The sequence below is a fragment of the Ovis aries genome, chromosome 2 (assembly GCF_016772045.2).
Source record: "Ovis aries strain OAR_USU_Benz2616 breed Rambouillet chromosome 2, ARS-UI_Ramb_v3.0, whole genome shotgun sequence".
Lineage (NCBI taxonomy): Eukaryota > Metazoa > Chordata > Mammalia > Artiodactyla > Bovidae > Ovis > Ovis aries.
In genome coordinates, this window is record NC_056055.1 from 130,969,402 (window position 1) to 130,997,077 (window position 27,676).

Consider the following 27,676-nt stretch of genomic DNA (forward strand, 5'->3'; position numbering starts at 1 on the left):
AGAATTGGCATCCTGTGGAGGAGAAAGGATTGCATTAGTAAATAATAACAGCATTAAATCCCAGAATCTGCTGAAGAAAAAGGCAGCCGTAGGTCCCAGGAAGTGATCGGCCCGTAATCATGAAGCATGGTTCGTGAGCTTGAGCTGAACCCCTGTTCCTCCATGTATTTGCTGTGTGATCCTGGTCACATTTTTACGACCTGAACCTGTTTCACTTCCTTCTTTCTTTTTCCTCTTCCTCTCTTTCTTTCTCTTCCTTCTGTCTTTCACATATAAAACAGGGATAACAGGACCTCTTTTGAAAGGTTTTGTTGAAAGAACCCAGCACTCAGCAAATGGTAGCCATTTTATTTATTCCCAGTGAATTAGATTCTAGTCTAGAATTCTCGTTCACCTGTTGGAAAACTTGTTCTGTGAAGGGCCAAATAGTAAATGTTTAGGCTGTTTGGTTCATACAGTTTTCTTGCAGCTATGGCTGTTTAACTGCTGTTATAATGCATATTCATTATGTAAACAAGTGTGTTTGGCTGTGCTCCAGTAAAACTTTATTTATAAAACAAGTGGGGACTTGCTTGACAGTCCAGTGGTTAAGACTCTGTGCTTCTAGTGCCCAGGGCACCGGTTTGATCCCTGGTCGGAGATCTAAGATCCTGCATGTCATAGGTGCAGCCAAGATAAAAAATAAATAAAAAGTAAAAGTAGATTATTAAAAAGTGAAAAGAAGTGGCCGGCTAGAATTGTCCTGCAGGCAGCAGTTTGCTGACCCCTGACTAGAGCGTTAGGGAATCACAGGGAAGAAGGCTTGAGAGGAAGGACGGGATTGGATCATGGACGATCATGAATTCCAGGCAAAACGATTTAGGCTTTATCTCATGATAACTACATACAAACTGAAGATTTCTAAGCATGTGTTAATTATATATAACTTTTTCTATGTGACATATTCATAAATTAAAGATAGCTTTTATTAAACTCAGGTAAACTTTAGCTCAGTAGCTTGAGAGTAGCTTTGAAAACCATAAAGATGGAATAGCATAGCGGTATAAAGTGCCCTGGTCACCTGGGTCTACCTTCTACCACATCTAGGTTGTTTGATCTTGGGAAGGACATGTACTTCTCAGCGCCCTAGCTTCCTCCTCAGTAAACTAAGGAAAATAGCAACAGTAATAATAATACCTGCTTAATAGGGCTGTTAACAGAGATTAAGAAGATTTAATTTAATAAATGTTCAGTGCTTGGCACATAATGAGTTTTTATTAATAATAGCATTTTCTCACCTATTAAAAGAAAATGAGTGTCTATTATATAGTAGTGTGACATTGTGCCCAGTGGAATGTAATGGTGAGTAAAAACAAACAAGGTCCCACTTTCTGGAACATGGTTACTTAATTATAGCAATAGTTGTAAAATTGCAACCATGCCAAGTCCCAAGGACACTGAAGGGAAGAAGGTTGAGAAAGAAGACAGTATCAGAGATGAAGCATTTCTGACTTGTAAGACTTAATGGATGGTGGTGTTCTCTAGTTAAGGAACATTGGACAGGGCTTGGGTTTATGTGCAGAGGGAAAAGGGGTGGAAAATCATGAGTTTGATTTTAGACATGAAGAAGGCTGAGCGCCGAAGAATTGATGCTTTTGAACTGTGGTGTTGGAGAAGACTCTTGAGAGTCCCTTGGACTGCAAGAAGATCCAGCCAGTCCATCCTAAAGGAGATAAGCCCTGGGTGTTCTTTGGAAGGACTGATGCTAAAGCTGAAACTCCAGTACTTTGGCCACCTCATGAGAAGAGTTGACTCATTGGAAAAGACCCTGATGCTGGGAGGGATTGGGGGCAGGAGGAGACGGGGACGACAGAGGATGAGATGGCTGGATGGCATCACCGACTTGATGGACGTGAGTTTGGGTGAACTCCGGGAGTTGGTGATGGACAGGGAGGCCTGGTGTGCCTCCCAGCAATTCATAGGGTTGCAAAGAGTCGGACACGTGACTGAGAAACTGAACTGAACTGAGACATTTCAGGAGACTTTGAGACATCTAAGAAAAGATATATAAAGGTAGTCCCAAACAGGTCCAGAAATGAGGAATCTGGGCTTGTGTGTCATCTGTGTATGAATTTTAATTAAAACATTCATGGGGTGAGAGTTGCCCAGGAAAGGAGCTGAGAGTAGATGAGAGGAGGGCTTTTTAACTGAGCTTTGAGAAACTCCAGCATTTAATGACAAGACAGAGGAGCATTTTCCTGAAGAGAAGGCAGTGAAGGATTGGTCAGAGATGAAGAAGAAAAGTATAAAGAGCTGTATATCGTGAAAGTCCAAAGAAGAAAACATGTCAGGGAAGGAGCTAGGAGCCCTCTCAAATGCTGCTGAAAGGTGGGATAAGAGGAAGACTTAACACATCCACTAAGAATCCCTAAGATCCAGGTTGCTGCTGATGGCAGGGCCGGCAGTGGCAGGGCCAGGAGCACGTCGGAGTGAACTCAGGGATGTGAGTGGAATGTGGTAGAGTGTAGAGAACTTGTTGAGAATGTTCTCTCTGCAGGAAAGATGGGAAATAGAGCAGTGACTAGAAGTGGGAGTATGTTAATTCGCTAGGTGTGCTGTACTGAAATACTGCAGACTAGCGGACTTGAGAAATTTATTTTCTGTTTGCTCTAGAGGCTAAAAGCCCAAGCAAGATCAGGAAGTTGGCAGGGCTGATTCTACCTGAGGACCACGAGGGGATGATCTGTGCCAGGCCTCTATCCTTGGCCTTCTCCCATTTCCTCTCATCTTCTTCCCTCTATACCTGTCTCTGTTTGAACTTTGTCTCCTTTTAAGAACACCAGTCAGATTAGGGCCCACTTTAATAACCTCATTTTAATTTAACTGCCTCTTTAAAGAACCCTGCCTTCAAATGAATATTCGTTACATCCTGAAGTACTGGGGCTTAGGACCTTAACGTATTGGTGGCGGTGGGGAGCTTGAGGGAATCAAGTGTGGTTGGTTTGTTTGTCTGTTTTTGTAATATGGAAAACTAAGAGGCTTAGTTTGGAGGAGGAAAGTTTCTGTTTGGAGCGAGGAGTTGAATGTGCAAGAGAAAAAGAATAATTAATACTATCAAGTTTGTGACAAGGTGGAAGTGAGTGGACTCCAAAGCAGAACTGAAGGGATTAGCTTTAGAATGGAAGAGCGAGAACTCCATTTTAACAGGAGGGAAGTGGGTGGGATGAATTCAGAGTTGCCTCTGTGTATGTCAGGCATTAAGAAGATGACTGAGTTCCTGAGTGATGAGGTGTGTTTTGTAAGGTAAGAGACAATTGTGATCTGCTTTGTGGTAGAGGTTTGGAGGCAGGGCAGGGTTGGAAAGGACAGTGGTTAAAGATGATTAGAGGTTTAAATGGAGTGGAAATGATTCAGAATTTTTTTTTTGGAGATTGTAAGAGTGAAATTACCATGGTTGTATAGATGTGTTTTTAAGTAGTGTTGGCCTTAACTTTATGGTGGAAACTTTCTGGCCTGTTCCTGTGAATACATGGCTGGCTGTTAATATGCAGGCACCAGAGAATGTGGGTGATAGGATTCCTCCAGCATTTGCGCTTTGCTCTGTGGGATCAGGAGCAAAGGTGTTAGTGCATCTTTGATGGACCAGCTCAAATGGATAAAGAGTAAAGAAACTAGAGAAAAGAGATGAGGATTCTTAAAATAATGGTGATGATGGCAATGAGATTGTTGTTAAAAACAACCTCATTTCAATTCCATTTTCTTTATGAGCATTACAGGTAAATTAGAAAATTAATATCCATCATGTGATGTTTTCTACACTTTGTTTTTCACAGGTCACATTTTAGGGAAAGATCTATTTTTCTTGCCAAAATGATTAGTTAAGTTTAGCTATTTAGTAACATATCATGTCAGCACACACAGAATAAACTATCATCTTTAACCTTGCCAATTTGGGGGAGATGAAATTTGTTGTTTATGTAAAAATAATCATAGAGTTGACTACCTCTGCTTATGTAGAATTAATGAAAGTTGACGTTTTCCTGATTTCTTTTTTTAGTGACTTATCACTGAAAACAGAACATAATGAAAAGAAACCAGCAGCTCTAATAGATGAACTATATGATAAGTAGTATCCATTGCAGTTATCCGTCACTTATTCTCCACAGTTCAGATTGGTAGCGTTAGACTTCATGTGGAATGCAGAAGTACTCTATGTTGCTGCCACTGCATTTTAAAATGAGATTTCACATGCTTCTGGATAGGAGGTGATACCACATCACTGAAATAAGCTATTGTTATTCTGACTGTTGATTACGGCAGCAATTTTGACTAGCATTGCAAATATTTCTAGAATCATCCGTGTGATTTTCTTCCTTTGTAGAAAGGAATCATAGATGCAAATCAGATACACTCTCAGGTGCATAAGTATGCAGCTGGAGGCTGTGATCCCAGTTCTCCGCATTCTTTCTTCTGGCCGGATGCTTCACACCATTTCTGTCCTTTTATCGAGCCCATCTTGGCATGAAATGTTCCCTTGGTATCTCTGATTTTCTTGAAGAGATCTCTAGTCTTTGCCATTCTGTTGTTTTCCTCTATTTCTTTGCATTGATCGCTGAAGAAGGCTTTCTTATCTCTTCTGGATATTCTTTGGAACTCTGCATTCAGATGCTTATATCTTTCCTTTTCTCCTCTCTTCTCTTCACAACTATTTGTAAGGCCTCCCCAGACAGCCATTTTGCTTTTTTGCATTTCTTTTCCATAGGGATGGTCTTGATCCCTGTCTCCTGTACAATGTCATGAACCTCATTCCATAGTTCATCAGGCACTCTATCTATCAGATCTAGTCCCTTAAATCTATTTCTCACTTACACTGTATAATCATAAGGGATTTGATTTAGGTCATACCTGAATGGTCTAGCAGTTTTCCCTACTTTCTTCAATTTAAGTCTGGATTTGGCAATAAGGAGTTCATGATCTGAGCCACAGTCAGCTCCTGGTCTTGTTTTTGTTGACAGTATAGAGCTTCTCCATCTTTGGCTGCATAGAATATAATCAATCTGATTTCAGTGTTGACCATCTGGTGGTGTCCATGTGTAGAGTCTTCTCTTGTGTTGTTGGAAGAGGGTGTTTGCTATGACCAATGCATTTTCTTGGCAAAACTCTATTAGTCTTTGTCCTGCTTCATTCTGCATTCCAAGACCAAATTTGCCTGTTACTCCAGGTGTTTCTTGACTTCCTACTTTTACATTCCAGTCCGCTATAATGAAAAGGACATCTTTTTTTGGGTGTTAGTTCTAAAAGGTCTTGTAGGTCTTCATAAAACCGTTCAACTTCAGCTTCTTCAGCGTTACTGGTCGGGGCATAGACTTGGATTACCGTGATATTGAATGGTGTGCCTTGGAGATGAACAGAGATCATTCTGTCGTTTTTGAGATTGCATCCAAGTACTGCATTTTGGACTCTTTTGTTGACCATGATGGCTACTCCATTTCATCTGAGGGATTCCTGCCCACAGTAGTAGATATAATGGTCATCTGAGTTAAATTCACCCATTCTAGTCCATTTTAGTTCGCTGATTCCTAGAATGTTGACGTTCACCCTTGCCATCTCTTGTTTGACCACTTCCAATTTGCCTTGATTCATGGACCTGACATTCCAGGTTCCTATGCAATATTGATCTTTACAGCATTGGATCTTGCTTCTATCACCAGTCACATCCACACCTGGGTATTGTTTTTGCTTTGGCTCCATCCCTTCATTCTTTCTGGAGTTATTTTTCCACTGATCTCCAGTAGCATATTGGGCACCTACTGAGCTGGGGAGTTCCTCTTTTGGTATCCTATCATTTTTCCTTTTCATACTGTTCATGGGGTTCTCAAGGCAAGAATACTGAAGTGGCTTGCCATTCCCTTCTCCAGTGGACCACGCTCTGTCAAACCTCTCCACCATGACCTGCCCGTCTTGTGTTGCTCCGCAGGCATGGCTTGGTTTCATTGGGTTAGACAAGACTGTGGTCCTAGTGTGATTAGATTGACTAGTTTTCTGTGAGTATGGTTTCAGTGTGTCTGCCCTCTGATGCCCTCTTGCGACACCTACCATCTTACTTGGGTTTCTCTTACCTTGGACGTGGGGGTATCTCTTAACGGCTGCTCCAGCAAAGCACAGCCACTGCTCCCTACCTTGGACGAGGGGTATCTCCTTACCACCGCCGTTCCTGACCATCAGCGTCAAAGATGGGCTCGATAAAGGACAGAAATGGTATGGACCTAACAGAAGCAGAAGATATTAAGAAGAGGTGGCAAGAATACATGGAAGAACTGTACAAAACAGATCTTCATGACCCCGATAATCATGATGATGTGATCACTAATCTAGAGCCAGACATCTTGGAAAGTGAAGTCAAGTGGGCCTTAGAAAGCATCACTACGAACAAAGCTAGTGGAGGTGATGGAATTCCAGTTGAGCTGTTTCAAATCTTGAAAGATGATGCTGTGAAAGTGCTGCACTCAATATGCCAGCAAATTTGGGAAACTCAGCAGTGGCCACAGGACTGGAAAAGGTCAGTTTTCATTCCAATCCCAAAGAAAGGCAATGCCAAAGAATGCTCAAACTACCGCACAATTGCACTCATCTTACATGCTAGTAAAGTAATGCTCAAAATTCTCCAAGCCAGGCTTCAGCAATACGTGAACCATGGACTTCCTGATGTTTAAGCTGGTTTTAGAAAAGGCAGAGGAACCAGAGATCAAATTGCCAACATCCACTGGATCATGGAAAAACCAAGAGAGTTCCAGAAAAACATCTATTTCTGCTTTCTTGACTATGCCAAAGCCTTTGACTGTGTGGATCACAATAAACTATGGAAAATTCTGAAAGAGATGGGAATACCAGACCACCTGACCTGCCTCTTGAGAAATCTATATGCAGGTCAGGAAGCAACAGTTAGAACTGGACATGGAACAACAGACTGGTTCCAAATAGGAAAAGGAGTACGTCAAGGCTGTATATTGTCACCCTGCTTATTTAACTTCTATGCAGAGTACATCATGGGAAACGCTGGTCTGGAAGAAACACAAGCTGGAATCAAGATTGCCGGGAGAACTATCAGTAACCTCAGATATGCAGATGACAGCACCCTTATGGCAGAAAGTGAAGAGGAACTAAGAAGCCTCTTGATGAAAGTGAAAGAGGAGAGTGACAAAGTTGGCTTAAATCTCAACATTCAGAAAACGAAGATCATGGCATCTGGTCCCATCACTTCATGGGAAATAGATGGGGAAACAGTGGAAACAGTGTCAGACTTTATTTTTTAGGGCTCCAAAATCACTGCAGATGGTGATTGCAGCCATGAAATTAAAAGACTCCTACTCCTTCGAAGAAAAGTTATGACCAACCTAGATAGCATATTCAAAAGCAGAGACATTACTTTGCCGACTAAGGTCCATCTAGTCAAGGCTATGGTTTTTCCTGTGGTCATGTATGGATATGAGAGTTGGACTGTAAAGAAGGCTGAGCACCAAAGAATTGATGCTTTTGAACTGTGGTGTTGGAGAAGACTCTTGAGAGTCCCTTGGACTGCAAGGAGATTCAACCAGTCCATTCTGAAGGAGATCAGCCCTGGGATTTCTTTGGAAGGAATGATGCTAAAGCTGAAACTCCAGTACTTTGGCCACCTCATGCAAAGAGTTGACTCATTGGAAAAGACTCTGATGCTGGGAGGGATTGGGGGCAGGAGGAGAAGGGGACGACCGAGGATGAGATGGCTGGATGGCATCACAGACTCGATGGGCGTGAGTCTGAGTGAACTTCGGGAGATGGTAATGGACAGGGAGGCCTGGCGTGCTGCGATTCATGGGGTCGCAAAGAGTCAGACACGACTGAGCAACTGAACTGAACTGAACTGATGCTTCACATTTGCTTGATAAGCTCTTCTGCCTGGTTTGACCTCGCATACGTCTAGAAATTCTCTCATGTGGTTTTTGGAAGTCAGCCTGGTTGGGAATAAATGTTAAATAGTCACATGCATGTTTGGCCTCTTCAGACACTTATCACGGTGGATTTTAAGAGCACATCTCCAAGGTTATACTTTGCATATAAACGTAACCATTTGAGAAGTCACATTGATAAGGATTGTACATGAAACTGTGTTTGCTTTAATATTCATATCAACTGAGCCGTAGGTCCTGATTGAAATTATGTTTTATAAACCCATTTTGGGAAACCACCATCATTAATGCATTTAAATACACTTGTGTACTGGGACATCAACCTCCGTTTGCATCATTTTTATTAGAAATAGTCAAACATTTATGGTGTGCTTGTTACTGATGGTGCATTCTAAGGGAAATTACTTCCAGCATACATTAAAACTACATGTACCTGTGACTGTGTAACTGAGTTTGTGTGTGTGTGCATGCCAAAGAGATGTTTTTGCTCTACTTAAAGTTTATTTTTAAATTTATGGCCCTTTGAAAGTCTCTGCTGATGAGTTGTTTTTCCCCCGTTATCATGATTTATTGTAACCTGCTTGTTTTGTTTCTAGAGTTTACATGTTTTCTAGAGTTTTAAAGTTTAAATGTTTAAATAATATTGTCTTAGGTTTTTAAAAATAATGTACATTTTAACGTTAGTTAAAATTTTTGAGTTATTTTCATTCCATCCTTATTTTTAGAATTTAGATATTTTCAGTGAAATAATTGATCACTTGTTTAAAATACATAAATGCTATTATATAACTTTTATATTCATAATACATCGTAATAAATGAGAAACAGATGAGTCCCCTCAAGCAAATGGAAACTTATTTCAAAGTGCTTACATGCACTTACTTAAAACTTACTTAAATGCTCTTACTTCAAACTTACTCTTTTTTTTTTTGGTTTATTTATTTAGGGGGAGGGTGTTATGGAGAGTCTTCATTGCTGCAGTCGGTCTTCCTCTAGTTGCAGGGAGCTTGCCGTGTGCGAGCTGCTCATTGCAGTGGCTTCTCTTGTTGCAGGCAAGGTCTGGGTGCAGATGCTTCAGCAGTCGGAGCATGTGAGCTCATAGGCTCTAGAGTGTGGAGTTAGTAGTTGTGGCGCTCAGGCTTAGTTGCTTTGCGGCATGTGAGGTCTTCCCGGACCAGAGATCGGACTGGTGTCCCTTGCATTGCAAGGCAGATTTTTAACCACTGAACCACCAAGGAAGCCCAAAACTTTCTCTTCTTCTTTCCAGTTTTTAAAAGTATAGAATAAATGATAACCCTGTATGCGAGACAGCAAAAGAGACACAGATGTAAAGCACAGACTTTTGGACTCTGTGGGAGAGGGAGAGGGTTGGATGATTTGGGAGATTGGCATTGAAACATGTGTACTATCATGTAAGAAACGAATCGCTAGTCTAGTCTAGGTTTGATACAGGATGCTTGGGGCTGGTGCACTGAGATGACCCAGAGAGATGATATGGGGAGGGTGGTGGGAGGCGGGGTTCAGGGTTGGGAACTCATGTACACCTGTGGTGAATTCATGTCAGTGTATGGCAAAACCAATACAGTATTGTAAAGTAAAAAAACAAAAACAAAAAAAAAAAAACAACGAAAAAATAAAGAAGACCTAAATAAATGGGAAAAAAAATAAAAGCATAGAATAAAACAGTTCAGGGATTTGCTTAAGAAATACATGGATTTTATTGTGAAAATGTAGATGTGAGACAGTGTTTATGAAGAGTGATAAACAGAAGGAACTTCTTCCTTCAGAACAAGTGAGAAAAGCAAAGAGACTAACACTATTCATAACATCCTCTGTGCTCAAGTATCTTATGTATAACGATTGTAATCGGGACAACAGTCCTGTACAGTAGGTAGCATTGACACATCTTAAATGTGATGGACCAGAGTCTTTTACCTCTTAGGGGCAGAGCCAGACTTCAGATTTCAGAGTCATGTTCAGTGCTTTCTCCAGGCCAAACTGCTTATCTGTCTCTCATGAAAGAGTGATACTTTGCATAGGCTGGTGGACACAAACAGGAACCTAGTTCCCTGCCCCTTCAAAACCAGCTCATACAAAAGACTGAAGCAGAGAAAGTGGAGATGTTGAGGAACATTGTATTCTAAAGAGCATCTGCTGCCAGGGGTTTGCAGATGAATTTAGGACTCTGAAAGCATGAATTTAACAAAGAAAATCATGGCAGTGAGTTATTCCAGTGAGTCAAAAATAATACTTAAACCTCTTTTGTTTTTGAGTTTTTGCTCTCTGGTACTAAAACCTTGTAGAAAAGGTGGAAGCTATGAATATATTAATATTTAAGATACTAGGACAAAAAAGGGGATAGGCACCAAAAGATAAATCCCGAAAGAATGGCATTCACAATTTATTTATTCTAATATTTAGAAACACACCTGAGGAGGTTTCTGTTTTGAACTTGGTGGAAGTATTTTAAAAGCAGTAGTCAGCTATGTAGAGTTCAAAACCAGAAACAGAAAGCCTGGCTGGGAGGTTACCACAGGGATATCGGTAAGGCCTGAAGCAGGCTTAGATGCAGTTTTATTTTGAAAGTCAAAACAACAGGATTCTAAGGGTATCAGATACGCAGGATGTAAGAGGAAAAAAAGGAGCAAAAAAATGACTCTGAGGGATTTTGGCTTGAGAATATTGCTCCAAATTATAACTTTAAAATGTGTAATTTATAATAATGCTTTTAAAATATTCTTATTATGTAGGAAGTTTCAAAATTCAAAAGAAATGACAAGAGTAATCACAAGAATGTTGTTTTTATTTGGATTTGTTTGACATCCAGAAATTAACAGTGCAAGTTCAGACAAATCAGAAGCATCCAGGCCCTTGGAAATGAAAAACAACTCATTAAAAAAAAATAGATCAAAAGAAAAATAAACCGTTCAGTAGAAAATGTAAGACCAAAATCATCAGCATGAGATGAATCTTGAAAGATGAAAAAGAGGTCAGGAAGAGAAGGGGCTCAAAGATTTCAGGCAGCAGGACAGCCCATATTAAAGCAAGACTAGTGACAGAGCATCGGAGAAGGCGATGGCTCCCTGCTCCAGTACTCTTGCCTGGAAAATCCCATGGACGGAGGAGCCTGGTGGGCTGCAGTCCATGGGATCGCAAAGAGTCGGACACGACTGAGTGACTTCACTTTCACTTTTCACTTTCATGCATTGGAGAAGGAAATGGCAACCCACTCCAGTGTTCTTGCCTGGAGAATCCCAGGGATGGCGGAGTCTGTGGGTTTGCACAGAGTCGGACACGACTGAAGTGACTTAGCAGCAGCAGCAGCAGTGAGAGAGTGTGGCACCCTAGAGCACTGAATGTACAGGGTGGGCTCGGTTAAAGGAGGGAATGGTGACGCATAGGCAAGGGCCCACTCTCCATGGCATCATATGACATCGTAAGACATGCCAGCTAGCCACATTGCATCCCGAATGCTACTCAGAACCACACTGGGAGAGAGATTTCAACAAAGATAAGTATTCAGTCCACATGAAAAGATTTTTATTTAGTATGTTGTTTTGCTTTTCCCCTCTGGTTGTTAACAAACAGTAAGTCTCACTCTTTTTTTTTTTTTTAAACCGATCTATGCTTAAAAAAATATAAAATCAAAAAGTAAATCACATCTCCTTTGTTTCCAGAAAACTTTACCGTAATTTTAGTCAACTTAGTATCATACACCTAGGAACTTACCAACATTTTTATGCTCTTCACTAGTTTTTTTCTTAGTTACCATCTCTAACCCAGTTTTGTAATAAACATAAATGATTTCAAATTAAATGTAATCATTGCTACATTATTTTGCTTGACTATTTACCCATCTCATCTCTTCCATTAAAGTTGAAGTAGACTGAGGGCAAGAACCCCATTGCAAGAGTTTTTTCGAAATGGCAAAAAATATTTTGGTTGTTAGATACTATTTCTCCCAGAGCTCCTGTGTAGATGTTTCTCAATAAATTGCACTAAGAATCTCAGAAAATAAAAATTATAAACAAATTAAAGCAATAGTATATATATGTTGTGAAGGTTTGTTTTCAATTAAAACTTTCATGACTTGAATGTTTCATACAGAAGTGTTTTAGAGAATAATTTTATAATATATATTAGCCATTAACATTATAAGATCATTGGACCCAGGATGTCATTGAAAACATTTTCTAAGAAAACAGTAGAGGATTGGAGAAAAATTCTGTTGTATAACTGCTGTATAATATTCATGTTTAAATTACTTAGACGCTCAACAGAGAACTGGAGCTGTGAAAACAGGTGTAATAGTTATTTGATGTAGGACATTACCTGCTTAGCTCTTACTGTTTGTTGGTTGATTGGATGGTTTGGTTGGACAAATGAGAGAGCAAGAGGGTGAGGCAGGCAAGGAGGTTGGCCTCCTTAAGAAAGAGGTTTAGAGACACTGAAAATTATAACAACTGTAGCCACATGAAAGTGAAAAACCCAAGAGAGAAATTACTTGTGTTCTGTGAGAATCAACTACAGCACTTAAATCTGGAGTAACACATGAAAATGAATGCATGTGAAAAATTAATGACAGGAAGTACACATGACTAGTCGTCAGGTTGAGGTTGTCGTTATTGTTCAGTCGCTCAGTTGTGTCTGACTCTTTGCGATCCCATGGACTGCAGCACGCCAGGCTTCCCTGTCCTTCACTATATCCTGGAGTTTGCTTAAACTCATGTCCATTGAGTCGGTGATGCCATCCAACCATCTCATCCTCTTCTCCTGCCTTCAGTCTTTCCCAGTGTCAGGGGCTTTTCCAATGAATCAGCTCTTCACATCAGGTGGTCAGAGTATTGGAGCTTCAGCATCAGTCCTTCCAATGAATATTCAGGACTGACTTCCTTTAGGATTGACTGGTTTGATCTCCATGCTGTCCAGGGGACTCTCAAGAGTCTTCTCTAGGACCACAGTTCAGAAGCGTCACTTCTTCAGCACTCAGCCTTCTTTATGGTCCAACTCTCACATATGCATCTGACTACTGGAAAAAGCATAGCTTTAACTGCATGGACCTATTGGGCAAAGTGATGTCTCTGCCTTTTAATACCCTGTCTAGATTTGCCACAGCTTTTCTTGCAAGGAGCAAGTGTCTTTTAATTTCATGGCTTCAGTCACCATCCTCAGTGATTTTGGAGTCCCAAGAAAATAAAATCTGTCACTGTTTTCCATTTTTCTCTCTTTCCCATGAAGTGATGGGACCGGATGCCATGATCTTTGTTTGGTGAATGTTGAGTTGTAAGCCAGCTTCTTCACTCTCCTCTTTCACCTTCATCAAGGGTCGCTTTAGTTCCTCTTCATGTTCTGCCGCAAGGGTGGTGTCATCTGCATATCTGAGGTTACTGGTCTTGATTACAACTTGAGCTTCATCTAGCTTGGCATTTCACATGATGTACTCTGCATATAAGTTAAATAAGTAGGGTGACAATATACAGCCTTGACGTTACTCCTTTCCCAATTTTGAACCAGTCCGTTGTTCCATGTCTGCTCTGACTATTGCTTCTTGACCTGCATACAGGTTTCTCAGGAGGCAGGTATGATGTGGTGCTTTTATATAATTATTAAAACTACATAAATTCTTAGATTTTAAAATAAATCCATATTAACCTGGTAGTAGCTATGGAATGCACTATAGGCCTGTGCTAAGATAAGCCTGTCCCACTGAGTCTCTAGTATTACTTGGCTGTATGTGCGTGCGTGTCTGTATGCCTGCTCAGCTCTTAAGCATGTTTGACTCTTTGCAGAGATATCCTTATTCATTTCTGGGGAGCTATGCTAAGTTAAGATTTAGGACATAACCATATATCTGTTGTTGAATTTCTGTTTTGAATTTAGCTTACTAAATAATAATTTAGCTTGGTAGAGCTGGGTACTATTTTTTCCTGTTAGAATTACTTCACTGTGTCTATGTAGTTTTAGAGTATATATGTTTGTGGGTAGAGTAAGCAAAACCCAGTTTTCTTCTGCATGCAAATTTGATCTTCTTCTTCTGCATGAGATTTTGATCTTAACTGTCTACCTCTGTTCTCTTGAAAACTTGATGAAAATTACAGTGTCAGTTGTGTTATGTCAGCAACATTGCTTGTAATAAAAATTATTCTGGATCTGGATTGGAAGATCTGTTAATAGCTTGATGGAAGGCATAACTTTGCACATCTTTGATCTCAGTGACTTTTACAATGGGCATGACACTTGTGTGGTGTGAGGTTTTAATAGAGTGTCTCCCATATCTATCCCATATGGAGCTCATCTCCTGAACTGATAGACTGTTTCAAGGACTTAGCAAAAGAGAAACACCCAACGCTGCTCTTTTGGCAAACTGTGGTCCCCTCCCTACATCTTTCTGAGTAGACTTGGTGCCCATGGGACTTTAGATGGTCTTTCAGACCCCTAGAGTGTATTGCAGTAGTATAATTCTACTGTTTTCAATTTTCAAAGTGAGAAAAATATTTTACTTTCTATCAGTTAATTCATTCTGTTTTTTTAGTACTTGGGAAAGAACTAGATGATGAGTCAAGAAGACATGTGACTCCTAGTTACTAAATAATGAGTTCTAGTACCTTGAACAAGTCACTTAATCTCAAAATTTCACAAATGTCATTATTGATGGCCCTTCCAATTTTAAATCCTGTGGTTCTCTGATTTTCTTACCATCATAAGTTAGTTTTTAATCCTATCTTATGGGAGCATCCCAGATTTTTTTAACCTGGCAGATAATCAGGTAGCTGAAAGCCTAAGATGCTCTAGTGTACATTTTATCAAACTTAAGTTTGGGAAAGTTGTCCCGTTATAGCTTTATAGTTCCAAACGGAACATTTACTATATGCAATAAAATACAATTTTCAATAAAACAGTGTAAAGAATTTGAATTAAAATCACTTGAGAGACTTTGGGAGGGGTAAGCCAGTTAGAATGAAAGCTTGAAAAGTTTTTGGTCATTTTAAAATTTCATCTCAACTTCCATTCATAGGTTGTGAATTGGCTTGAAGGGCCTGGATCAGAGCAGCTGAGAGCCCAGTGGGGAATTGGAGACTCCATCCGGGCTTCCCAAGCCCTACAGCAGAAGCATGAAGAGATCGAGAGCCAGCACAGTGTGAGATGCTCTTTCCTCTGCAAGTTACAGCGTTGTCGTCAATGATGATTTATAGCCTGTGTGGTCCTGAGTGACAGGTTGCTATATACTCTGGTTTATGGTCATAAAGTACAGTATGGTTATCAAGTACATTGATAGCACTTGACCACTGTGTTCATATTCATTAGATGTTTGGTTTTGGTTTTCAGTTTAGAAACATAGTTCATGTGAAATTGTAAAAACTACAGTAACAGAAGAAAGAGGGATAGAACATAAATAGAACCTTCATCTGTAGTCTTCAATTTTAAAAGTATTATCTCAGGAATAGGAGCTGTAAGTTAAATACAAATCATGGAACATTTTTTCTTCAGCATAAAAGGAAAAAAATCATGTTGGAACCTATGAAATGCATAAAATAGTTCCATTCAATTCAGTTGCACAGTCGTGTCCAACTGTTTGCGACCCCATGAACCGCAGCACACTGGGCCTCCCTGTCCATCACCAACTCCTGCAGTTTACCCAAACTCATGTCCATTGAGTCAGTGATGCCATCCAACCACCTCATCCTCTGTCGTCCCCTTCTCCTCCTGTCCTCAATCTTTCCCAGCATCAGGGTCTTTGCAAATGAGTCAGCTCTTTGCATCAGGTAGCCAAAGTATTGGAGTTTCAGCTTCAACATCAGTCCTTCCATTGAACACCCAGGACTGATCTCCTCTAGGATGGACTGGTTGGATCTCCTTGCAGTCCAAGGGACTCTCAAGAGTCTTCTTCAACACCACAGTTCAAAAGCATCAATTCTTTGGTGCTCAGATTTCTTTACAGTCCAAATCTCACATCCATACATGACTACTGGAAAAACCATAACCTTGACTAGACGGACCTTTGTTGGCAAAGTGTCTCTGCTTTTGAATATGCTGTCTAGGTTGGTCATAACTTTCCTTCCAAGGAGTAAGCATCTTTTAATTTCATGGCTGCAGTCACCGTCTGCAATGATGTTGGAGCCCAAAAAAATAAAGTCAGCCAAGTTTCCACCGCTTCCCCATCTATATGCCATGAAGTGATGGGACCAGATGTGAAGATCTTAGTTTTCTGAATGTTGAGCTTTAAGCCAACTTTTTCACTCTTGTCTTTCACTTTCACTTTAGTTCTTCTTCACTTTCTGCCATAAGGGTGGTTTCATCTGCAAATATTTAGATTTTTCAATTATAGAATTTTGTTTTTACGTCGCTTTCATGTACTAATTAGGAACATTGCAAAGACAATATATATACTGTGGGCCCTTCCGTATTCACAGGTTCCACATGCTTCTGAGGAGTCAACCAACCAGAGATCGAAAATACTAAGGAAAAAAAATCCTTAGATAAAGAGCAAAACTTGAATTGCAGTGTTTTAACCAATAGGTGGCGCTGCATTGTCACCTTGAGAACAGGTTGGTTGATGCAAGATGCACACATTAGCTTATGACGTTTAAGACGTTCTAATATTAAAAATTTTCTTTTCTCTTGGTAAATAAAAGTCAGCACATTAAAGCTTATATTGGAATTGTTCAGGTCTTCTGAAACTGACAGATTTCTAGTATATTGATTGCTTAATATGGGTAAAAATTGGAGAAACTTTTAATATGCCAGTTTGGGTTCAAGCAATCTGTTAAATACTAAATTTTAGATTCTTTATAAAAACATAATTCAGAAATAAACTAAAACAATCCCAAATCAATAAGAATTTTCAGTACTAATATATGGAAAATCAAAATCCTGCTAATATGTAGTTCAATCTTATTAGTAGCAAATGTTAAATAACTACTAATATTAGTAGTAAAATCCTACTAATATGACAGAAGGTGGTCCAGTGGAGAAGGGAATGGCAAACCACTTCAGTATTTTTACCTTGAGAACGCCGTGAACAGTATGAAAAGGCAAAAAGTTAGGACACTGAAAGATGAACTCCCCAGGTCAGTAGGTGCCCAATATTGCTACGGGTGATCAGTGGAGACATAACTCCAGAAAGAATGAAGGGATGGAGCCAAAGAAAAAACAATACCCAGCTGTGGATGTGACTGGTGATAGAAGCAAGGTCCGATGTTGTAAAGAGCAATATTCATATGAACCTGGAATGTTAGGTCCATGAATCAAGGCAAATTGAAAGTGGTCAAACAGGAAGATGGCAAGAGTGAACATCAACATTCTAGGATCAGCGACTAAAATGGACTGGAATGGGTGAGTTACACTCAGATGACCATTATATCTACTACTGTGGGCAGGAATCCCTTAGAAGACATGGAGTAGCCATCATGGTCAACAAGAGTCCAAAATGCAGTACTTAGATGCAATCTCAAAAATAACAGAATGATCTCTATTCATCTCCAAGGCAAACCATTCAATATAACAGTAATCCAAGTCTATGCCCCAACCAGTAACACTGAAGAACCTGAAGTTGAACGGTTTTATGAAGACCTACAAGACCTTTAGAACTAACACCCAAAAAAGATGTCCTTTTCATTATAGGGGACTGGAATGCAAAAGTAGGAAGTCAAGAAACACCTGGAGTAACAGGCAAATTTGGCCTTGGAGTACAGAATGAAGGAGGGCAAAGGCTAATAGAGTTTTGCCAAGAGAACGCACTGGTCATAGCAAACACCCTCTTCCAACAACACAAGAGAAGACTCTACACATGGACATCACCAGATGGTGAACACTGAAATCAGATTGATTATATTCTTTGCTGCCAAAGATGGAGGCACTCTATACAGTCAGCAAAAGCAAGACTGGGAGCTGACTGTGGCTCAGATCATGAACTCCTTATTGCCAAATCCAGACTTAAATTGAAGAAAGTAGGGAAAACCACTAAACCATTCAGGTATGACCTGAATCAAATTCCTATGGTTATACAGTAAAAGTGAGAAATAGATTTAAGGGCCTAGATCTGATAGACAGAGTGCCTGATAAACTATGGACAGAGGTTTGTGACATTGTACAGGAGACAGAGATCAAGACCATCCACAAGGAAAAGAAATGCAAAAAAGCAAAATGGCTGTCTGGGGAGGCCTTACAAATAGCTGTGAAAAGAAGAGAAGTAAAAAGCAAAGGAGAAAAGGAGAGAGAGAAGCGTCTGAATGCAGAGTTCCAGAGAATAGCAAGAAGAGATAAGAAAGCCTTCCTCAGCGATCAGTGCAAAGAAATAGAGGCAAACAACAGAATGGGAAAGACTAGAGATCTCTTCAAGAAAATTAGAGATACCAAGAGAACATTTCATGCAAAGATGGGCTCGATAAAGGACAGAAATGGTCTGGACCTAACAGAAGCAGAAGATATTAAGAAGAGGTGGCAACAATACAGAGAAGAATTGTACAAAAAAGATCTTCACGACCAAGATAATCACGATGGTGTGATCTGATCACTAACCTAGAGCCAGACATCTGGAATGTGAAGTCAGGTGGGCCTTAGAAAGCATCACTACGAACAAAGCTAGTGGAGGTGATGGAATTCCAGTTGAGTTATTTCAAATCCTGAAAGATGATGCTGTGAAAGTGCTGCACTCAATATGCCAGCAAATTTGGAAAAGTCAGCAGTGGCCACAGGACTGGATAAGGTCAGTTTTCATTCCAATCTCAAAGAAAGGCAAGGCCAAAGAATTCTCAAACTACCACACAATTGCACTCATCTCACACGCTAGCAAAGTAATGCTCAAAATTCTCCAAACCAGGCTTCAACAGTATGTGAACCGTGAACTTCCAGATGTTCAAGCTGGTTTTGGAAAAGGCAGAGGAACCAGAGGTCAAATTGCCAACATCCGCTGGATCATGGGAAAAGCAAGAGAGTTCCAGAAAAACATCTTCTGCTTTATTGACTATGCCAAAGCCTTTGACTGTGTGGATCACAAGAAACTATGGAAAATTCTGAAAGAGATGAGAATACCGGATCACCTGACCTTCCTCTTGAGAAACCTGTATGCAGGTCAGAAAGCAACAGTTAGTATTGGACATGGAACAACAGACTGGTTCCAAATAGGAAAAGGAGTACGTCAAGGCTGTATATTGTCACCCTGCTTATTTAACTTCTGTGTAGAGTACGTCATGAGAAATGCCGGACTGGAAGAAACACAAGCTGGAATCAAGATTGATGGGAGAAATATCAATAACCTCAGATATGCAGATGACACCACCCTTATGGCAGAAAGTGAAGAGGAACTAAGAAGGCTTTTGATGAAAGTGAAAGAGGAGAGTGAAAAAGTTGGCTTAAAGCTCAGCATTCAGAAAACTAAGAACATGTTATCTGGTCCCATCACTTCATGGGAAATAGGTGGGGAAACAGTGGGAAAAGTGTCAGACTTTATTTTTTAGGGCTCCAAAATCACTGCAGATGGTGATTGCAGCCATGAAATTAAAAGACTCTTACTCCTTGGAAGGAAAGTTATGACCAACCTAGATAGTATATTCAAAAGCAGAGACATTACTTTGCTGAAAAGATCCATCTAGTCAAGGCTATGGTTTTTCCTGTGTTCATGTATGGATGTGAGAGTTGGACTGTGAAGAAAGCTGAGCACTGAAGAATTGATGCTTTTGAACTGTGGTGTTGGAGAAGACTCTTGAGAGTCCTTGATCCAGCCAGTCCATTTTAAAGGAGATCACTCCTGCGTGTTCATTGGAAGGAATGATGCTAAAGCTGAAACTCCGATACTTTGGCCATGTCATGCGAAGAGTTGACTCATTGAAAAAGACTCTGATGGTGGGAGGGATTGGGGGCAGGAGGAGAAGGGGACAACAGAGGATGAGATGGCTGGATGGCATCACTGACTCAATGGACATGAGTTTGGGTGAACTCCGGGAGTTGGTGATGGACGACAGTGAGGCCTTGGTGGTGCAACATAGCGTCGCAAAGAGTCGGACACGACTGAGCGACTGAACTGAATATGTAGTTCTTTATCAAGGACTGTCAATAACGGGTTTTCTTGATTTTTTGAATACTAGGTAAGCACAACTGAAAAATATTGAAGTGTAGGAAATGAGTATATGATAATAACGATTTAAAATAATTTTAAAGTATTTCATTCCAATCTTAAACCTAATTTTAGCTTTTCATCCTGATGATTACCTCTCTTCTAGTATTTGAACCCCCAAGATCGATTCTTACCTACTGTCTTATTCCAAATCCCATATCTTGGTGGTGGTTTGTTTTTGTTTCATGTATATATTTGTTTGGGGGTGGAAGGGCTATGAAATAACCATTTTCTATGCAGTTAAATGTTTTTGAGAGGTAGACCAGAGAACGACCATAACTGAACTGAATGTAGCCTGTTCATCTAAGGTTGCAGGAATTTTATGTTCCCTTATTTCCTAGGAAGGAGCATTTTGAATAAAGTATATATGTGATATATATTTACATATATTTATGTGTGTGTATATATTTATTTATATTTGTGTTTATATATATGGATATATATAGTTATTTCTCTGTATCCACGGGTGCCACATTCTCAGATATGGAGAGCCAAGAATGAGGCTTAAGCATCCGTAGATTTTGGAACCCCTGCACCAGTCCCCCACAGATACAAGCGACAGCCATATGAAACAGGTTTTCTCGACCTTGGCATTATTGATTTATTTATTGATAGATCTTTGTTGCTTTGCCCTCCCTGCAAAATAATGAAGGAACTATATCTGAACCACTCCACTACAGTCTACAGACTGTGTTGCTTGTGCAAGGCTTTGCTTTTGCAATGATCTTCTCTGTTATCAGCTGGAGTATTTCTGTCAGTGTACAAATACTGTATTTTACATTGAAAACAAAATATATGCTCAAGATATGTGCATTTTAATATAAATTAATATAATAAATAATATATAAATTAATATAAATTAACATTTAAAAAACCTTCCCTTTGGCCATACTTTATCTTCTCAATTCCCATTCTTTTTTTAACTAACTCTGATCAGGATTTATGTCCTTCCCACTCTCTCAGAATTTCAGTCCTTATCCTATTGGACCTCTCAGTAAATTTTAGTAAAGGTGACCACTTCTCCCTCCTTTTCTACTTCTTTCCTGAAACACACAGCTCCTTTTTGGCCTCTTCTGCTCAATCTCTTTCCTCTCATTGCCCTCTGAATTTAGGAGTGACCCAGGGTTCAGCTTTCCAAAGGCTCTTTTCTTCTGAACTAATGCTCTTTGTGTTTGGATAATTTCATCTAGTCCCATGCCTTTAAATAACATCTGTTGGCTAATACTTTGCAAATTAGTATCTTCAGCCTTGATCTATACCCAAGTGCAAACAGTTTCATATCTTTCAACTTTACCAAATTTGGTGATGAGCTCTAGTGGTTTTCTGGTGGTGTCTTTAGGATATTGTGTGTAAAGTATCATGTCATCTGCAAAATGTGACACTTTTACTACTTCTTTTCCAATCTGGATTCTTTTATTTTTTTTTTTTTTCTTCTCTGATTGCTATGGCTAGGACTTCCAAAACTTTGCTGAATAAGAGCAGTGAGAATGAGCATCCTTGTCTTGTTCTTGATCTTAGAGGAAGTGCTTTCAGCTTTTCACCATTGAATATGATGTTAGCTCTGGGTTTTTCCTTTGTGGTCTTTATTATGTTGAGGTTTATCCCCTCTATGCCTAGTTCCTAGAGTTTTGTTTTGTTTTTTTTAATCATAAATGGATATTGAACTTTGGTCAAAAGAATTTTCTGCATCAATTGAGGTGATCATACAGTTTTTATTTTTTAATTTGTTGATGTGATGAATCGTACTGATTGATTTGTGGATACTGAAAAATCCTTGCACCCCTGGGATAAATGCCACTTGACAACAGTGTACGATCTGCTTAAAGTATTGGATTTGGCTTGCTAGTAATTTGTTGAGGGTTTTTTGTGGGGGTTTTTTTGGCTTGTTTCAAAAGTAGGTCTTTAAAAATATTTTTATTGTACTTGATTTACAATGTGTTAGTTTCTGCTGTACAACAAATTGAATCAGTTATACATATACATATATCTACTCTTTTTAAGTTTATTTTCCCATGCAGACCATTATAGAGTGTTGAGTAGAGTTTCTGGAAACTCTGTCATGAATGGATGCTGAATTTTATCCAAAGGTTTTCCTGCATGTGGCCTTCATTGCTGACAGGTGAATCTGATGGAGGAAGCAGAGTATGGCATGAGCATAGGCTGTGCCCTGGGAGTGGTTATAGCCCCTGACACAGTGCAGAAGTGAGGACAGGAGGCTCTTGAGTGCTAGTCTCATAAGCTGAGAACATGCTGAGGTCAGTGGATGGGTGAGCCGCATGGGGCTGCAGGAGCCGGCGTACTAAAGGGTGTGAATGGGAGAGTCAGTAACTGGTGGTCAGAGAGGGGGCTGTACGTAGTACATGATATTAATAACAGATTTTGTGTCTGCTGGAGTAGGTAGCTGAGGCGTAGCTGAGGGCAGGATAGGTAGAAGTGAGGGAGGGCGTCAGGGAACTAAGAGTGCAGTGTTGGTCGGTTGTCTGCATGGTGAAAGTCAGGAAGAAGGCTGACGCTGACAGGAAGGCTGAGAAGTCTGCCGACTGAGATGAGGGCACGCAGCAGGAAAGGCTGGCAGAATGGAGTCCGACAACATGCACTTTGCAGGAGATGTGGGTTTTGAGAAGATGGAAGAAATGGTTTGGAAATAGGAGTCAGGAGTGAGGCAGCCATCTCCCTCACCTCCAGGCTTGTGGCCAGTCACCTGTGGACACAGCAGCAGCAGTCAGCAGACCAGCAGGGCTCACTGCTCTCTCTGAGCATGATGGGTTTCACAGAGAGCAGGAGAGAGAGGGAAACATGTAGAGGCCAGCCGTGAGGAAATAGATTTTGCTGTTGGCAGGAGTTATTCCAGGGATCTCAGTGAAAGCGTTTGAATGCTGGGACTTTTTGTCCTCAAATTATTTTGATTTAAAAAAACTCATATATGTTACTTAGCATATCTGGAGATACTGTAGAATGCAGTGTATTCTTCAGGAGCCGATTTGATCCTTAATTCACTTTGCAACGTCTCTATTACAGGAATGGTTTGCAGTTTATGTGGAACTTAATCAGCAAATCGCAGCACTCTTAAATGCTGGGGACGAGGAAGATCTTGTGGAACTGAAGTCGCTCCAGCAACAACTTAGTGATGTTTGTTATCGACAGGCCAGTCAGCTGGAATTTAGGCAGAATCTGCTACAAGCAGCTCTTGAATTTCATGGTGTTGCCCAAGATGTAAGTGACTACTCTGATTGCTTTTCTTTGCTTCAGATTATCTGAGTACTTATCTGCACATCATTTTTTCAGGTTTGCATGTCTCTTAATTATTTTTCTGGAACAGTAAAATTTACTGGTGGGGGAAACGAGATAGACTTTTTATTTATTTTTTTTTTTATTTTATGTTACATTATTCTGCATGCAACTAAACTTTTTTTTTGTCTAAATAGAGTGTCCCAGTGTAATCGATAGATTTCATTTGGATAGTTTTTTGATGTTCATGTGTTATAACATAGATTGAAATGAAAGTTTCAACACTTCTCTGCATTCTGCTGACCTGGACGTACTGTCTTCCTGGTGCATGCATCTTTGTGTTCTGTCTTTCAGATAACGTGAATTCTAATTATGTGTCCTTGTCTTTTAACAGCAGAGTTTTTTCAAGTATAATCGTGGTAACTTCATTAGCTATAAACCTCATTAATCATTAAACACTGTAGATGCTGATTATATCAGGGTTATCTCTTTGGTGTCCCTCTGCTTTAGTTGTCTCAGCAGTTGGATGGCTTATTAGGGATGTTGTGCGTAGATGTAGCACCAGCTGATGGAGCATCGATTCAGCAAACTTTAAAACTGCTTGAAGAGAAGCTGAAAAGTGTTGGTAAGCAGATTTTAAAAATGCTGAAACATAAGGGTTCTTTTTTAAAAATATCACCATGGTTAGACAAGTCAACTTATACTGATCTAATTATAATCATTTACAGGAAACACAGGAAAAATTAGTATAAAAGATTTTAATCCCCTTAAAGGGTGTAATTTATGCCACAGTTACTACCTTTCGTTGGTGGTCCGTCACCTTCCGGCATAAGGCCTTCAGCCTCTCTGGTTTGCCCAGCCGAATCTACAAGCGCTGTGTCTTGCATACCCTAGCAACGGTTACCTGTAGTGCATGCATGACTGTATTTAGCTGTGGAGTGTTCTGTGGTAAACCCTGTATGCCCCACACTGTGTTTTATGCAATGATCTTTGTTGTTGCTATATCCTAACCTTGTGAAAAGAATAGTCGGTTTGGTTCTGTGCATTTGTCTCTCCAAACAGGGAATATTGCCAAGGTTACATACTCTCCAAGGAGAGGATGGTTCAGTTTTATTAAGCTAGTACCCTTACTTGACACCATAGCCCTGACTTTTACTACAGGTGGAAAATATAGAGAGGTTTCCCAGGTCATGACTGGGAGAAGTGAATAGTGGCTGTGAAGAGGCGGGGTGGAGGGTGTGTGTACCGAGTGGGACATTGGGTGAAGGGAAATGGAGTAGAGGAAGCAGAAACTTAAGGCAGCGATTTAGTGGAAAATGGTGGCATGTGGTTGAACCAATTTAATTAATTTTGAAAAGGACTTGAGGGAATGGGTTTGAAAAATCATGCTTGTATTGCCATTTTACTTGCTTATAGTCTTTGTTATTTTAATGGATGATATCATTACATGTTTAGTATCTAATTTGCCAAATGAAATTTATTTCAAAAATGTCACAAGTTTTCTTGAGCAGTGTTTTTCCTTTAAAAATGGTAAAGGAATTCCAATATACATACTTCATTTAAAGTCTTATAATACATCCTAAGTGTTGCTTCTTGTTGAGTATAAGCTGACAGCACCTATATTCAAAATGTTCAGTGTCCTTTTCAGTGAGAACACAGTGCTTGACTGTTTGAATGTCTTGTGGCTCTGATATATTTTTTGAACAAAGCATTTGCCTTCTCTTATGTTCTCCTAAAAACTGAACTATGTAAAAACAGAAAGGAAAGAATTGAAAATCTTACTCGTCAAGACAGGAATTCTCACCCTTTCTACTTGCAATTTTGAAAAGTAATTAGTTATCTACGGAAGTTCACCTTTTAGAAATTCTCTTTAGAGAGAATTTGAATGAGAGGGAGCTCCCATTTGAGCCACGTTTAAATGGGTTTTATTGATTGAAATATCCAAAGGGCTCCAGACCAAAGTAGTCTAATGTACAAAGCTGTTATCCTAGCAATTCAAGTACAGTATCTGCTGAGAGGATTTAATTAAGGGAGGGAAAGCTTCTCTTGTTTAAGAGATTAAATCTGGTAACTTTTGTTTTAGATGTAGGATTGCAAGGTTTGCGTGAAAAAGGTCAAGGTCTTCTGGACCAGATCTCCAATCAGGCATCCTGGGCCTATGGAAAGGATGTAACCATTGAGAATAAGGAAAATGTGGACCACATACAAGGAGTGATGGAAGACATGCAGCTTAGAAAACAAAGGCAAAGTTTGACTGTTCATGTTAATTTTTGCTGAGACAACATAATATTTATTAAAATGAAAATTGATATATTTTCCATACGAAGTAGAAATTCTTACCTGTTACATAGTAGGCATGTAGTAAGTTTTTGGTAAATGTAATGGTTATTGGGTATAATTGTACTAACAAATAATGACCATTCATATGATGGGTACCTTTCGCCTTTTTACTCAGTGATAAAAATTTCATTTCCATTCAAGTGCATCACATTCTTTATCCCCAGTATAGCCTGTGACTCGTCTGTATTTTAAGACTCTGGAGAATCTGGTGTTTCCATTTGCATTTAGTTTAGAGTTGCTATTAAATTTATCATACGTTGATCTGTTTCTTCATCTAAACCTCACACAAATTGTCACTCATCCATTGTTCTCATATTTGCTGTAGAAGGATTAGACAGTAAATTCTGGGTAAGGTAATGTTTAGCTTCATTTGTTATATGGTAGAACTAGAAATGTAAAGGGTTCTTTGAAAACTTGCAATAGCAGTTGCAGAATATTGCAAAATAAAGGATTAAATTAATATATGCTAATACATACAGGCTATCATGGTTGTATGAAATTTTTGTACACTTAGAAATTTCAAGGGCATCAACAAAACCTCAGAGAAACTTCCCTCTGCATCACAGACAAAACAGTCATTAGATAGAAATTCCTTCTATCCTCATAGCTGCAAACTTTATCCATTTCATTATTTTCATCAGGAGGATGAAAAAGCTCTGCTCTTATCAAAACTGTGTATCCCCATGTCTCCTCACTAAGTCAGTTCTGCTCTTTACTCTAATCCCTACCTTTCATTCAAATGCTTTGTTATTGTTCAGTCCCCAGTCATGTCCAACTCTGCGATCCCATAGACTGCTGCACACCAGGCTTCCCTGTCTTTCACCATCTCCCAGAGCTTACTCAAACTCATGCCCATTGAACTGGTGATGCTGTCCAGCCATCTCTACCTCTGTCATCCCCTTCTCCTTGTATCTTTCCCAGCATCAGGGCCTTTTCCAGTGAATTGGCTCTTAGAGTCAGTCAGGTGGCCAAAGTATTGGAGTTTCGGCTTCAACATCAGTCATTCCTATGAACATTCATGGTTGATTTCCTTTTAAGATTGACTGGTTTGATCTTCTTGCTTTGTCCAAGAGACTCTGAAGAGTCTCCTCCAACAGCATCACTTATTCGGCGCTCAGCTTTCTTTATGGTCCAACTCTCACATTCATACATGACTACTGGAAACACCATAGCTTTCACTAGACGGACCTTTGTGGGCAAAGTCATATCTCTGCTTTTTAATATAGTGTCTAGGTTTGTCATAGCTTTTCTTCCAAGGAGCAACTGTCTTTTAGTTTCATGGCTACAGTCACTGTCTGGAGTGATTTTGGAGTCCAAGAAAATAAAGTCTGTCACTGTTTCCACTGTTACCCCATCTTTTTGCCATGAAGTGATGGGACCAGATGCCATGACCTTCATTTTTTGAATGTTGAGTTTTAAGCCAGCTTTTTCACTCTCCTTTTTTACCTTCATCATGGGGCTCTTTAGTTTCTTTTTGCTTTCTGCCATAAGGGTGGTGCCATCTGTGTATCTGAGGTTATTAATATTTATCCCGGCAGTCTTGATTCCAGCTTATGCTTCATCCAGCCTGATATTTTGCATGATGTAATCTGTATATAAATTAAATAATCAGGGTGACAGTATGCAGCCTTGATGCACTCCTTTTCCAATTTTAAACCAGTCTGTTGTTCTGTGTCTGGTTCTAACTGTTCCTTCTTGACCTGCATACAGGTTTCTCAGGAGACAGGTAAGGTAGTCTGGTGTTCACTTTAAGAATTTTCCACAGTTTGTTGTGATGTGCACAGTAAAGGATTTAGCATAGTCAATGAAGCAGAAGTAGGTTTTTTTCTGTTGCTTTTTCTATGATCCAGTGGATGTTGGCAGTTTGACCTCTGGTTCCTCTGCCTTTTCTAAATCCAGCTTGTACATCTGAAAGTTCTTGGTTCATGTACTGTTGAAGCTTTGCTTGGAGAGTTTTGAGCATGACCTTGCTTGCATGTGAAATGAGTGCAGTTGTGTGGTAGTTTGGACATTCTTTGGCATTGCCCTTCTTTGGGATTTGAATGAAAACTGATTGCGTCCAATCCTGTGG

General features: G+C 39.8%; 1 protein-coding gene across 4 annotated transcripts in view; it reads left to right on the forward strand.

Moving 5' to 3' along the window:
* SESTD1 (SEC14 and spectrin domain containing 1) overlaps positions 1 to 27,676 on the forward strand; it is a 147,862-nt gene that overhangs the window by 102,352 nt on the left and 17,834 nt on the right. For all 4 annotated transcript variants that reach the window (XM_042243665.2, XM_015093334.4, XM_042243667.2 and 1 more), the window contains 4 exons: positions 14,941 to 15,063; positions 23,056 to 23,250; positions 23,776 to 23,890; positions 25,349 to 25,508. In XM_042243665.2, the coding sequence (XP_042099599.1) occupies positions 14,941 to 15,063; positions 23,056 to 23,250; positions 23,776 to 23,890; positions 25,349 to 25,508 (593 nt within the window). The remainder of the gene's footprint in view (positions 1 to 14,940; positions 15,064 to 23,055; positions 23,251 to 23,775; positions 23,891 to 25,348; positions 25,509 to 27,676) is intronic.